The 15999-nt window shown below is 40.7% G+C and overlaps 1 protein-coding gene across 1 annotated transcript in view; it reads right to left on the reverse strand.

The window, feature by feature from the left end:
* Nucleotides 1-7344: 7344 nt before the first annotated feature.
* Nucleotides 7345-15999, reverse strand: part of LOC141270572 (uncharacterized) — a 215872-nt gene continuing 207217 nt past the window's right edge. Inside the window, exon 5 of the mRNA XM_073680648.1 lies at nucleotides 7345-14762. Coding sequence (XP_073536749.1) covers nucleotides 13837-14762 — 926 coding nt within the window. The 3' untranslated portion in view covers nucleotides 7345-13836. The remainder of the gene's footprint in view (nucleotides 14763-15999) is intronic.

The raw sequence follows: 15999 nt of genomic DNA on the forward strand, positions 1-15999 counted from the left end.
GCCAGATAAGGTTGTAAAATGTTAAAATGACATTTCCTGGTGAATGCATTTGTCAAGGTTGAAAGTAATGCAAAAGTGCAAAAACGCATGAAAAACGCTAAGTGTGAACATAGCCCATGGTGTGGAGGAGTATTTTTGTTTTTGGTCATTTATTTTGCTTTATATACAAGTCATTACCCTGGAAAGGATGTTCCTTAACATATTTCCCAGGAAAATCCATTTTGGTTTAGTTTTTGTATGTTTTATTGTGAGTCTGTAAAAGTGGCGTAATACCTCTGACAACGTTGTTGACAGAAGTGACCTGGGAGTCAGAAATGCTTCCAGGGGTCCTCCTCATGCTGTTCCCATGTCATTTGACCACTGTTCCCATCGATTTGGGCAATTTTTAGGCCCTCTGCAGACCACCGGGGGGAGCCGCCTGAAAAATGCTTGAGTTTCCCATAGATTTACATTGGGCTCGTCGCTCGGGTCGAGCACCCGAGCATTCCAAAGTGCTCGACCCGAGCATCGAATACCAAAGCATTTTAGTGCTCGCCCTTCACTAATAATGATGCATAAAATAGCATGTGGAGCAAGACATGTGTGGAGAGTAGTCAAAGAGAACACCCTGACACGTGATTCACGTAGGCTTCTTCTTGGGGGTCATTTTAGGGCATGAGCACTAGATACTAATATTGATAGTAACCAATGTGAATGAGCAGTTTGAAAGCGGCAGTCCCGCCGGCTGCGCCAGAGCCTGAAGTCAGGCAGGCGGGTAAAGATATAGATGGGAAGAAGGGAGGCCGAATAGACACATAGCCATGACAACTGGGGGCAGGCCGAACAGCAAGAGTGCACTCCGCTGAGGATAATGGAAGACTTGACGATAATACTTGCGGATGCAAGAAGTCTGACAAAGACAGTTCAATCCAATTAGATGCCTCAGATCAGAAAACCTAATTCCAATGGATATACTGCCAGTGTAAGTGAAAATAACAGACTACATATAATGATAAAGTAAGACTGAAAATGGATAGAACAGCATGTTTGTTATAATGTGAATGCCCAAGTCACATACATAAAAGTTGGTGTTATAATGTGAATACCCAAGTAGCGCGCATGTATGTAACATACATAGTGTATAAGTGTTATACACCACGTTACATAACCGAGTAGCATGTATATATGTAACAATGTACAAATGTTACATCTAGTAACAAAAATACAGTATAGGGACAACAAAGACAAAAAGTGTGTGAAAAATAAATGAGAGAAAAATCAAATTGTGAAAACACCACTAAAACACATGATGTATAAAAAGTGAAGGAACAACATAAAGTGAGCAATTTATTGAGTAAAATATGAGTGGCAACATTATATATACATACGCGGCAAGAAATAGTGTAAAGTGCTATGCAAAAAATGACAGTGATAGGTGTGCCAAGAGTGCAAGGCATAAATTGCAAAAATGTAAAAATTATTTTAGTAAAAAAATAACATCTATATGTAAAAAGGCAACCTCGTTCTTGCAAGTTCAACAAAGACACAAATAAGTGTGTCGAATACGAGACAAAGTGCAAGAGTGTGAAAAAAACGTCAAGATCTAGAAATACATCAGTGGAAGAATCTATGTGAAAAAAAGAGAGAACCTAGTTCCTGCATATTCATATCCTCCCTTCATATAGAGGACGTAACTTGATGGTAGGAGAAGGAAACTGAGGCAATTGAATAGCGAGTGATTCTCATATACTCAACAATAAGCAGAATAAAATTAAATAAATAATAAAGCAGTTATCAAATTTGAGACTCAAATGTGAGGTTCAAGTACACATCCACACAGAATAAAAAAATATAAAATAGACGCGGCCATAATAGATTATTTGTAACTACTGTAAGTAACGAATCATTCAATTTGCAGAAGGCCAGATGTGATTTTTTTCCCCCTCAGAACACAGAGTAATACCAAAGAGAAATTAGACTTAAAGGGAACCTGTCACCAGAACAAAACGCTATTAACCTGCAGATATGGGGTTAATCTGCAGGTTAATAGCGTTATAACGCTGGCCGGCGCCCGCACTTAGCCTAACGCTGCGGGAAGAAAATTAACTTTATTCTACTCAGCAGCATTCCCGTTTCAGTCACGGGGGCAGCGCCAGAGCGGGTTCAATTATCGCTGTAAGTCACTGCTGAGTATACAGAGAAGCTGCTGTAACTGCGCCCCCAGCCCTAACTGACAGCTGAGCCCCAATTCAGAACCAGTGTATGTCAGGGCCGGGGGCAAGGTTTCAGTCACGGGGGCAGCTCTGGCGCGGGTTCAGTCACTGCCCTGACACTGGTTCTGCATTGGGACTCAGCTGTCAGTCAGGGCCCCCTCCTTCCCGTGACTGAAACGGGAACGCTGCTGGGGAGAATAAAGTTAATTTTTTTCCCTGCAGCATTCGGCTACGTGCAGGCACCAACCAGCATTATAAGGCTATTAACCCCTTTACACCCAAGGCTGCTTGCACCTTAATGACCAGGCCAATTTTTACAATTCTGACCAGTGTCACTTTATGAGGTATTTGAGGTAATAACTCTGGAACACTTCAAAGGATCCCACTGATTCTGAGATTGTTTTTGAGAATGTGGAATTAACATTTAACATTTTTTCACAAAAATTAAACTTTAGACCCAATTTTTTTTATTTTCGCAATAGTACCAGTTATAAATAGACCACAAAATTTGTTGTGAAATTTCTCCTGAGCAAGCAGATACCCCATATGTGGGGGAAAACCACTGTTTGGGCGCATGGCAGGGCTCTGAAGGGAAGGAGCACCGTTTGACTTATTGAATGCAAAATTTTCTGGAATAATTAGCGGACGCCATGTCGCATTTGGAAAGCCCCTGATGTGCCTAAACAGTGGAAACTCCCACAAGTGACAACATTTTGGAAACTACACCCCTCAGGGAACTTCTATAGATGTGTGGTCAGCACCTTGAACCCCCAGGTAAACTTCACAGAAGTTTACAACATTGAGCCATGAAAATAAAAATTTCACATTTTTCCCACACAAATGCTCTTTTAGCACCAATTTTTTATTTTCACAAGGGTAAAAGATGAAAATGGAACCCAAAATTTGTTGTGCAATTTCTCCTGAGTACGCCGATACCCCATATATGGGGGGGAGGGAACTACTGTTTGGGTGCATCGCAGAGCTCAGAGAAGAAGGAGTGGCGGTTTGTTTGAAAGGCAGACTTTGATGGAATGGTCTGCGGGTGTCATATCGCGTTTGGAGAGCCCCTGATGTGCCTAAACAGTGGAAACCCCCCACAAGTGACCTGATTTTGGAAACTAGACCCCTCAAGAAATTTATCAAGATGTGTGGTGAGCACCTTGAACCCACAGGTGCTTCACTGAATTTTACAATGTTGATCTGTGAAAATGAAAAAAAATATTTTTCCCACAAAAATGTTGTTTTAGCCTCCAATATTTTAATTTTCACAAGGATAGCAGGAGAAAATGGACCCCAAAATTTGTTGTGCAATTTCTCCTGAGTATGCCAATACCCCATATGTGGTCGAAAACTACTTTTGAGGCACAGTGCAAGGCTCAGAAGGGAAGAAGCGCCATGTTGGAGCACATATTTTGCTGGGCTGGTTTGACGGTGCCATGTCACATTGGCAGAGCCCCTAAGGTGCCAGAACAGCAGAACTCCCCATAAGAGAGCCTATTTTAAAAACTACTCCTCTCAATGAATTATTCTAGGAGTGCAGTGAGCATGTTGACACCACATGTGCCTCACAGAATTTTACACCATTGGGCGGTGAAGGAAGAATAATTCCATTTTTACCACCAAAGTTTTGTTTCAGCCCCAGGTTTTACTTTTTCACACTGGGAAATGGGTAAAAATGGCACCAAAATTTGTCACACAATTTTTGCTGAATGTAGAAATACCCCATATGTGGGTGTATAGTACTGCTTAGCAACACGGCGAGACTCGGGGGGACGGTGCGCTATTTGCCTCCTGGAGTGCAGATTTTCCAAGAATAGTATGCGGACTCCATATACAGAGGCCTTAAGTGCCAGAAGAGCAGAATCCCCCTCAAGTCACCCCATTTTGGAAATTATACCCCTTCGGGAAATTATCTACAGGTGTGGTGAAAATTTTAACTACATGGGTGTTTTCTGGAAACCAGCAGCAGTGGATGTTGCGGAGTGAAAATTGCAAACTGCTGTTGTAGTGACCAGTACGTTGTAGTGACAAGTACCTTATGCCCAGCTTGTGCTTCTGAAGACATGCACCCGTAAATTAGGCTGGCTTTCATGGATACAGAAATGCCAAAACATGTGGACGCTAACTGCGGTTTAGGCACACTGTGGGGCTCAGAACGGAGGTGGGCATTTGGATTTGGGAGCACAGAATTTTCAGAATTTCTTTTGGGGGGGCAAGGGCCATTTCACTTTTCCAGAGCCTTTGTGCTACTAGTAACTTGAAAGCCCCTTATATTTCTGTTAACACATGACGGACCTGAGTGGGGACTTGCTTTTTTTGTGGATTGAGCCGAAGCTTTTATTGTGATCCAAAATGTTATGTAAAATGTTCCCATTTATCCTGTGCTTTACGCTGAGCACTGCTATCGGGGTTTCCATTTAAATCTCTGAGTGACGCAATTCAGATGAAACCCCAAGGGGTTCATTCACTAAAATGAAGCAGCAGAGTAACTCTGGACTCCGTCTGGCCTCTGTTCAGCGGTGTCCTTTTTTTCAAATGTTCACAAAACTGTGGTCAACGGCACTTTTATTCATGCCTAATAAAAAGACAGACACCGTGGGATTACAGGCCAGACAGCGTCCACAGTGCCTCCATCTGCCTCATTATAGGAAATCTTCCGCCGGGAGTTCCGTCTGAATCACATATTTCAGAGATTTACACGGAAACCCTGGTGCAAGCGCTCAGCGCAGTGCGCAGGATAAATGTGAGACGAGCCTCACTGCGATCTTTGGGAGGCAGAATGAACAAATCATCAGCAAGTGAAGAATTGGTTTTACGTTTGGCTGCTGTCACACACTGAAAGATGCTTTTTTTCCCCAAAAACTAGTTTCTGCATTTCCGTATTTTGAGAGCTATAATCTTTCCATATTTCGGCCGACAGAGTCATGTAAGGGCTTGTTTTTTTGACGAGTTGACTTTTTTATTGGCATTTTTTGCTTTCTATTCCAATTTTTTGGAGGCAGAATAAACAAAAACCAACAATTCAAGATTGTTTTTTTTTATTTTTTTTATGCCCTTCTGCGTGTGGTAAAATTGATAAGGCAGCTTTATTCTTCGACTCTCTACGTTTACAGCGATACCACATTTATATTTTTTTTCATGTTTTGACGCTTTTAAACAATAAAAACTATTTTATAGAAAAAAAGAATTATTTTTGCATCGCTTTATTTTGAGAGCTATAACTTTTTTATTTTTCGGCTGATGGAGCTGTATGGCAGCTTAGCTTTTTGTGGGACAATATGACGTTTTCAGCGGTACCATTTTTATTTACCTTTGTCTTTTTGATGTCGTTTTATTCCACTTTTTGTTCGCCGGTATGATGATAAAGCATCGTTTTTTACCTAGTTTTTTTTATTCTTTTTCTTTACCGTGTTCACTAAAGGGGTTAACTAATGGGACAGTTTTATAGGTTGGATTGCTCTGGACGCAGTGATACCAAATATGTGTACTTTTATTGTTAATTTACTTTTATTTTTTTCATAATATTTATTTATGGGTACAATATATTTTTTGATTTTGTGATTTTTTTAAAAAAATATTTGTAAAACTTTTTTTTCACTTTTTTTTTTTACTTAGTTCCACTATGGGACTTTCACTTTCTGCAGTCTGATCACTGTTATAAGGCATAGCAATGCAGGATCACGGCTATGCCTTATATCTGTCAGCCCTGCAGACACGTTAGTTAGATGATGCACTGCGTATGATCTAATTACCTTACTAGTGCCTGGTGACCCGGATGTCGTCATGATGACATCGGGTCACCATGGCAACGATCGGGACCCCGCGATGATGTCACGGGGTCTCCAATCCAAGAGCAGGGGGGCTTCTGTCCCTCTGCCTGCTCGCTAAATGCTGCGATTGCAGCATTTAGGGGGTTAAAGTGCGGGAAGCGGTGCGGGCACTGCTCCTGGCACTGAGTGCCGGGTGTCAGCTGTCAGAATCAGCTGACACCCAGGGGCGTTCATGCGCCCACAGCCTCTGCGCGCGCAAAATTGGATTGACGTATCCATACGTCCCAGGTCGGTAAATACCAGGCCACAGGGACGTAAGGATATGTCTCAAGTCAGAAAGGGGTTAAACCTATATCTGCAGGTTAATAGTGGTTTTTTTTTTCTGATGACAGGTTCCCTTTAAATAACGAAATTCTAGAAATGGTTCACGTGGCAAGAAAGGTCAGATAATAAGCTGGGAAGAAAAGAATTATAGACTGAGACCACATCTAGGAATATGCGTCCCTAACATGTTCCTTAATGCGTATCATTAGCTGTCTTAATGTTAGGCCAACATACACAAGTTTACATGGAAATATTGCATAGTAGACCACTCCAACAGTATTACACATGATATGCTGTGTAATGACAAAATCTTGTATGCCATTACTGTATTTAAAGTTGGAGGCACATAATATAGTCGGGCATGCAATGCAGTTTTGGCAAGGGAAAACTTGCCATTTAGGTCCTTTTGAGCCAAAGGCATTTTTCAGTTTTATCCCTTGTAACTGTGAACACGTAGCTCCTTCAGATTGCGTGGCCTTTTGTAATTACATGATATGTTATTAAATGTTGAGATGAATCTTACCTGATGATTAGAGGTGGGTTTCTTCCTAGGTCATAGCAGACCTTCTCGGATATCCTCTTTTCATGCTTCACTTTAAGTAGCCTCTTTCTTCAAACCTTGTGGTTAGATCGTCTGCCTCTCTGGAAAAAGATGAGTCAGAGAAACAGATCTTACGAGTTCTAAGAAACTGTCCAATGGGCATCCCCTCAATTAGAGATATATTGAGTATGTACTAGGATAAGACCGGGTCGCCGAGTGGGGGCGCGATTGACTTATCTATATTAGGGTGCCAACCTCCGCAGGTAGGCAGAGTAATCCTATAGGGTCTTACAGGGAAAGTTACAGGTTTCACCTGAAGGCATAGTTAAGAATATTTTATATCTATGGTATTTATTATTAATTTTTCGTCTGTTGGTAGATTTTAACTATCCTTAATAAAAGTAAATTTTTAAAAAGGGTGTGGGGTTTCTACTCACTTGGGTGCGCCGGGAGGCAAAACAGGAAGCGTTTCTGTTTAAATGTCCATGTCAGTTTATTGCCTCATAGACCATCCACAGCAAAAGGAAAATAAACAGCCTTCAGTGAAGGCAAAACAAAGAAAACAGTCCTTTAGGGAAAGTCTCTGGTTAGCCAGTCCTGTGGTCACACAGGCTGGATAGCATTCAGTACACTGTCTCAGTCTGGAGATAACACACAGGAGGCCTTCCTCCCCCATACACAGACCATGTGCCAAACAACAGCCTCCATTTTAAGTTGTTAACCACACCCAGAGGTGAGGTATGTGGGTAGCCAGACCCGCAGTCTCTCCGGCTACCCGTAAAACCTGGCCCAGATGCCCCAAAGAATCCTCTTAATACTTATGTGCACTAGAGCAACATTCCAGGATTACATCACAGATGGCAATCTCTGTGATACATACCTCCCATCAACTATGTGTCCATGAGCTACCTTACAAGGGATATACCTTTCTGTAAGCTGTTAGTCACACCTCATTTAAAGATTTTTCTGTATTTTCATGACAATGAAAATTGTACATTCACACTGAAGGCATCAAAACTATGAATTAACACATGTGGAATTATATAGTTAACAAAAAAAGTGTGAAACAACTGAACATATGTCCCAAGACCAAAGAAATTCACCCCTCTTAATTTGTATCCTAATATTGAGCTCTATGTTAAGCTGGTTACTGAGGAATTAAAAAAAAAAAAATACAGGCACTTCAAGAACTGAAGCAACTAAAAGAGGTGGTCATAAAACCTGCCAATAAAGGTGGGATGTTGTTATTTGGCTTACAGGCCTTTATGAGAAGGAACATTTAGACAACTTAGGGATGTGAAATGCTATAAAAGACAAACGTTTAATCCTAGCACAGTTTTTCAAAATGTTCCTGTCCTAAAAATCACCCCCAAGAAGAAGCCGCATGGGAAATGAGAGTTGGTGTGTTCCAGTCAACTTCCAGATATGGCGTGGCTGGCGGAAAAGCTGCTTTCAAACCGCTCCGTCACATTGGTGAGTCCCAATATAAATATCTAGTGTTCTTGCCCTAAGATCACCACCAGGAAGAAGCCATACGTGAAATGCGAATCTGTGTGTTCTCTTTGAGTACTCTCCACACAATATATAAAGAAACGTTTTTTATTCCACAACGTGTTTCCACTTACAGTACAGTTGGCTTTTACACTTAAGAAAGATGCCAGCCCAGCATGGAAACGCAATACTGAATAAAAAACGCTGTTTTATATATTGGATCAAGGATCATTATTTCGGTTAGAGAAGCACAAAACCGTGAATTGTCTTTTCCTTCAAAGTGACAATCATAGCAGAAAACTTCACTTTCCATACTTTACTGGACAGAAAGAGTCTCAGCTTTATTTATGCTGGATCTATGATGAGTGCAGTGATCTGTACAAAAATGCACACTCACAGGATGACAGACCAACTGTTAACAGCTTCTCTGATTGCAGTGCTTGCTGGGGCGGTCATCTGGCTTTCCAAGAGTGGTGAATCTGAGCCACAACCTCCTCCTTGCAGAGCCTCTTACTTGTGGGTCCTGCGTCAAGCTGCTGCATGAGACAATTGGGTGCCCCCTGCTTTTACTGCTGCATCACTCCAGGTATTGAGCAGTCACACCAATGGACAGGCCCGGTGCAGCTTCCTTCAGTGCAAGGTTACTGGAACTATAACCGGCTCTCAATCAGTGCTGGATTTGAGCCGTATCCATCTTGCGGTGTCTCTTGCTGATGAGACCCTCCACCCTCCTACCGTGTAAGCCAAGTAAGTGACTTCTGCCCCTACAGCCACATCACCCCGGGACTTGATCATGTAGGTGCTGATACAGGTACTACACGGGGCAGTCAGAAACTCTGATCTCTTTACCTCCTTTGTCACCAACCTCAGACGTAGGCAACCCTCCAACACCAAGACTTTCATATCTATGACTTGGGAATTTCTTAGTTCCAGGCAAGTTGCTCCACAAGTGGCCTTTATTATATAATTTACATCAAAAACAACATCTTTAAGTCCTAATAGGCCATTGGGTGCCTTACTAAGCTCTCTTGCAGAGCCAAGTATATATAATTTATATGTATTATTTATTTTTAGACCAACATTGATTCCATGGTGCTGTACATGTGAAAAGGGTTTACATACAAATACAAAATTACAAAGAACAGTGACAGAATGAAACAAAGGTGAGAGGGCCCTGCCTGTATGGGCACACAGTCTACAGGGTATTAGGAAAGGAGGCAGGAAATTGAGTGGCTGGGGGGTTGCAGCAGCTCCTGTGGCGTTGAGGTGGCAGCAGGCTCATTGCAGCCTGTAAGCTTTCTTGAAAAGATGGATTTTCAAGTTCTGTCTGAAGGTTCCGAATGTTGGAGACAACCGGACATGCTGGGGCACAGAATTCCAGAGGATGGGGTATGCTCGGGAGAGTTCTAGAAGGCGACTGGATGAGGAACATAGGAGAGTGGAAGAGAGAAGGAGGTCTTGGGGGGACCGGAGATGATGCGTGGGAATATATAGGGTGATTAGTTTGGAGATAAATGGAGGGACAGATTATGGATGGTTTTGTAGGTCAACGTTAGTAGTTTAAATTGTATTCGTTGGGAAATTCAAAACTAATGAAGGGATCTATAAGGCGGCGGTTTAGCAAGAAGAGAGGTGGATCAATCGAACAACAGTTAAAAACTGACTGCAGAAGTGTGAGTGTGTTAGCAAGGAGTCCACAGAGGATGTAAAAAAATATATATGTCTGTAAAACACTGTTGAATATGATGGTGCTATATAAACAAGTAACACATTTTTATCCATAATTTGATTGTTAGACCACATACTTCTAGAAACTGGATTGTAAAGGACTGGAGGAAAGTTATTTTCTCTAATGAATTATCCCCTACAAAAGTTAATTTCAAAAACAGAAAAGTGTCCTAAGAAAAGGGAGATCCATCGTATAATTCTCATTAAGGCCTTAACTCTAAGTTCTAAGCCAATATTTATTAAACCTATAAAGAAAGAAAGACTACACATTCCATAAATAATTCAAAGACATACATTTATATGGTAATAAAGTTATGTATAATATGTACATGGAGATAATAGAATAGGGGGAGGATTTCCATAAATATGGTAAATTTTAATGCAGCCTTGAAAATTGTAAAAATTTTACAACTTTTCAAAGCTTTTAGAATGCTAGCATAAAAGTTTTGCAGAATTGGGCTCACTGTGTTTATATAAATGTAAATTATTCTACAGCGCGTTCCAAATTTTTATGCAAATTGGATTTAGTTGTCATAAATATTTATTTTTTTGTTTCTCAAACTCAGACAGTTTGGGTCTCAGGGATACTTGGATCACTGAAATTTATCTCAAACACCTATGATAATTAGTTTGACAGGTGAGGCCCAATTAAAAGAAAACTACTTAAGAAGGACATTCCACATTATTAAGCAGACAACAAGTTTCAAGCAATATGGGAAAGAAAAGGATCAATCCCTCTGCTGCTGAAAAGTGTCAAATAATGCAATGCCTTGGACAAGGTATGAAAACATTAGATATTTCACAAAGACTTAAGTGTGATCATTGTACTATGAAGAGATTTGTGGCTGAAACAGAGCACAGATGGGTTTGTGCAGCTAAAGGCATAACGAGGAAGGTTTCTGTCAGACAAATTCATCGGATTAAGAGAGCAGCTACTAAAATACCATTTCTTTTTTACTTATTTTACTTGCTTATATAGACATTAATTCCACAGCACTTTACAGACATTATTGGCAATGTCCCCATTGGGGCTCTCAATTTAGATTCCTGATCAGTAGGTCTTTGGAATGTGGGAGGAAACTGGAGAATCCAGAGGAAACAGCCACAAACACACGGAGAACATACAAACTCCTTGCAGATGTTGTCTTTAGTAGGATTTGAACCTAGGATCCCAGTGAGGCAAAGCAACAGTGCTAACCACTGAACTACCATGATAAAGCAGCAAACAAACTGTATATTTGAAGCTGCTAGAGCCTCTGGAGTCCCACAAACCTCATGGTGTAGGATCCTTCAGAAGCTAGCAGTTGTGCATAAACCTACCATCCGCTCGCGTTCACAAGCAGAAATGGTTGCAGTTGGCCCAGACATACACAAAGACTAATTTAAAAAAAAGTCTTATTTACTGATTAGTGCTGTGCACCCCTGGATGGAGTAGTGGAGGGTTGGTGAATGGCCACCATGTCCCAACAAGGCTGCAACGTCAGCAAGGAGGTGGAGTCGTGTTTTGGACCGGAATCACGGGGAAAAAGCTGTTAGGCCCCTTTAGGGTCCCTGAAGGTGTGGAAATGACTTCGGCCAAGTATACAGAGTTTCTGACTGACCAATAGATTCCATGGTACAAAAAGAACAATGCAATTCGGAGCAAAATCATCTTCATGCATGACAATGCATCATCTCATGCTGCAAAGAAACCTCTGCATCGTTAGCTATTATGGGCAGAAAATGGGAGAAACTCATGGTGTCACCACCATCCTCCCCTGACCTCATCCCATTGAGAACCTTTGGAGTATCTTCAAGCAAAAGATCTATGAGGGTGTGAGGGAGATCAAGTCAAAACAGTAGCTCTGAGAGGCTATTATGACATCCTTGTGAAGACCTGGGCATAATACTGCTCAGACAACACAGAGTGAGGGTAAAACAGTGTGTCAATATTTTATTGAACCACCAAACGGTCAATAAACACATAGAACAGCCCCAGGTGAAGGTAAAACAGTGTGGCAGTCCCAGCTAATACCTAAGATGGTGCAAAATTACACAGTCTCACCCTTCCGCTGGCCCGTCTGGGAACAGAACAGCTGAGACTTTGGGACTTCCAGGGCCAACTACCTGAGCCAGTGGCCCCCCACGCTTTTGGCGGGCCCCCACAGAGAGGAGACATTGGCAAGCTTAGGAAGCTGACAGTCCATCGAGGTACAAGGCCAGGAGATTCTAGGGTATGACCCTGGCTTCTCCGAGAGTTTCCATGGGGCCAGATGACCGGCTGGTCCCAATCTGGCTTCGTCGAATGTCTCCATGGGTTGCAGGCGACCGGAGAGCCCCACCTGGCAACCCCAAACAACATATCCTTGGGGCCAGGTGACCTCATCATCCCAACCTGGCCTCCCCAAATGTATCCATGGGTTCTCTGATAGTCAATAGCAGATCTTTATCCTTCCAGTCAGGGCTGTGTACCCTTGGGCCGGAATCATGTAAAATCCAAGTCTGTGTCTCTCTGGATAAAGCCATGCTACCAAGCTGATGTCCTGAATAATCTGTCTGATCTTTTTTTATTCTCTTTGTAAAGTCTCTCTTTCAATCAATTCTGACTGCTACAGAGGCATATGTCCCTTAAATAATTACAGTTGTCCTTTCAAGTACACATCCACAGGTCAAGAATTAGGGAGGGTATTATTCAACAGGGCTCAGGTCTCATTGTTTGTGCATTTAATCAATTTACAAAGTTGGTGTAGCAGGGGGCTCTTGTAAATCAACATCTAGCTGGCTTTAGTATAATATGTAATTAGCATATTAATAAACCATATTGTTTCCAAACTAAGAGAAGTCAACATTCAGGTTTATACACATAATAGTATGTCTTTCTTGACCAGCCACAGAAAAACATATAAATTCACAAGTCAACACAAACACAATAGTGTATTTCTCTTTGCTTAACAAATCTAGATGTCAGGCTGATTAAGATTAGACGCTATTTTGTCTCAATCCTGTAAAAAAAAAATTCAACCAGAAACTATCCAAAAACTCACAAGTTAAATGGATGCAAGTGTGAAGGTGATATCAAAGAAGGAATTCTATGTAAACATGTGACTTGGCCTGTTAAGATGTTTTTGATTGAAAAAGCTTCTGACAGTGAATGTGACCTCTTAATTCTGAAAATTCAACAAATGATTATTTTCGGTTCTGTACAACCTATAAAATGTTTGGAAACTCTGTTCTGCAGAATAATTTGCTGCATTTTGATTTTTTTTATTTTAGAAAAAAAATCCTGTTCTCATTGGGAGGTTGGTCCAATAAAATGTGATTTATCATTTGCTGATGATTTGAGCATTATAATGAATCAGTTGCATTTACCATTTAGGAAAATCAGAGACAAATAGCATTTCAAAATTTGGAACATGGTCTATGTATATTGTGAAATCGATAGGCACAACATAATTACATATGTTGAAAAGAGACCTAGGTCCATCAAGTTCAACCGTTCTCCACCAATTGTACATTTAGTCACTAAATTACCTATAGCCTGCAATGTATTATTTGATGAATTGTATTGGGTAGTTACAGATATTATCTAAGCTTCATCATTTATGTTCTAAAATGCTTTCCTTCCTCTTTTAGTTGTGTGACTTAATTTTGACTTTAACATTTCTTGTACAATTTGTCAATAAATTAACATTAAATTAAAAAAAATAATATACAAAATGGTTATTTCTCTGTGTGATTTTTTTTTTCCAATTTTAAGATCTCATTTCAATGTAAAACACTTTCCACATTTTCATTTTCCACTTTCCGAACATTAAAATGGTTTCTCCCCTGTGTGAGTTTTCTGATGTACAACAAAATAGGCTTTCTGGCTAAAACATTTCCCACATTCTGAACATGAATATGGCTTCTCCCCTGTGTGAGTTCTCTTATGTTTAACAAGAGTTGCTCTGTAAGTAAAACATCTCCCACATTCTGGACATGGAAAAGGCTTCTCCCCCGTGTGACTTCTCAGATGTGCAGTAAGATGTACTTTCTGACTAAAACCTTTCCCACAGTCTGAACATTTATATGGCTTCTCCCCTGTGTGAGTTCTCTGATGTTTAACAAAATCTCCTTTGTAAGAAAAACTTTTCCCACATTCCGTACATAAAAATGGTTTCTCCCCTGTGTGAGATCTCGCATGTATGACAAGATCTGCTTTCTGGCTAAAACATTTAGCACATTCTGGACATGAAAATGGCTTCTTTCCCGTGTGAACTCTCTGATGCCTAACAAGATTTGATTTCTCTATAAAACATTTTCCACATTCAGAACATGAAAATAGTTTCTCCCCTGTGTGAATTTTCAAATGGTTAACAAGGCGTGATCTTCCTGTAAACCATTTTCCACATTCAGAACATGTAAGTATCTTCTCCCCTGTGTGAATTCTCTGATGTATAACAAGAGATGATTTAAGCTTAAAACATTTCTTACATTCTAAACAGGAGAACGGCTTCTCCTCTGTCTGAGATATTTGATGTTCAACACTCCTCCTGAAGTTTTCATTTTGAACAGTTTGTAAAGAGTTCGGAAATAGGACATGTTGAAAAAAATCAGATGAGAGATTTTTACTGTAAAGGACTGAAGAGATATCTGGGATAATGGCATGTTCTTCATATGTATCAGGTGACATAGCAACATCTTCTGCTTTAAAATCTGAAAATATCCGGAGTCCCTGTGAGCTCCTGGTACAATCATCTGTCAAGAAAAAATAGATATTTTTTAATTGCAATGAAACTTAATTACCAACTGACCAAGGAAACATGAGAACTCAATTCACAGACTAATAGTTTATGATCTTAGGCCATAAAGTTATGCTCATATACTCCCCTTACAGTTTCAGGGGGGAAGCAGTATAGCCATGAAACAAAATAACATGGTTTTGGATCAAGTGTAGGGCTGTAGTAGCACATGTGGATTTGTATATATTTTTTTTAAGTAAGCAGTAAATTCAAAAAAGTAGGACTTGTCCTTTATAAAAGCCAATGTATACAATGGTGGAGGTTTATTTTGACCGTCTGGCGGAGATTTGTACTATTGTGACATAGATTTTGTTACATTTGGTGCGCCATTAATGGCCAAGCCAAATTCCACTGAGCTTCGATCACCCTTTAGAAAAATATTGAGAAGGTTGGAAAAAGTTTAAGTGTTGCAGATTAAGGGTGCAACCACAGATTGGTAAACCATTACTAATGGGCAGTCGTTTAAGTGACTGTTTACACAGGCAGACCAAAGTAAATGATGTGCAATGAGCCATCTGTAATAGATTACTATGAGCACATTGGCTGCCAAGGTTCTCGGCATTGCGAGTCCTGTTTACAGAGGATGATGTACTGCCAAGAGTGATGATTTTTTATGCCATAAAAAAAGATCTATAGCAAAATTACTTTTTGTTTACGCAGTTATGCCCACACTTGGAATTCTTTCAAGTATATTGACGAGTAAATTGGTTGGTGTCATTCAAAAATACAACTCGTCCCGCAATTACCAAGCCCTCATATAGCTATGTTGATGGAAAATGAAAAAAAACGGCGATTTCTCTCTCCTCTTCATTCATTGGAAAAGCACGCGGTGGATGCTGGACTGTGATGCACGGTGAAACACCAACCACAGCCCATCAATCAGGGGGGAGCGCGTCACTGGGTCACGCCCGGCTGCAGTCGGAACTTGACGTGACATCGGCGGATGTCAGAACCGGCTGCAGCCGTGGTCACGTGATGCCTGGTGAACAGTCAGCGATAGCGCCGCTCACAGGCAAGAATCACAGCAGAAGGTATTTACAAAAAAACTTATTTCCACCGTTTAAATATATTGGGGCATTCTCTATAGTAGTGGACAACCTCTAACTTCTGGAACTTTTTTTTTTCAGATTTGACTTTTATAGTTCCTTTATGCTTTCTGGATATCTGTGACCCAGGCATCTATGCATTTGTAC

This window comes from Phyllobates terribilis, unplaced genomic scaffold (genome assembly GCF_046119375.1).
Source record: "Phyllobates terribilis strain yellow unplaced genomic scaffold, ASM4611937v1 Scaffold_5__5_contigs__length_657084704, whole genome shotgun sequence".
Taxonomy (NCBI): Eukaryota; Metazoa; Chordata; class Amphibia; order Anura; family Dendrobatidae; genus Phyllobates; species Phyllobates terribilis.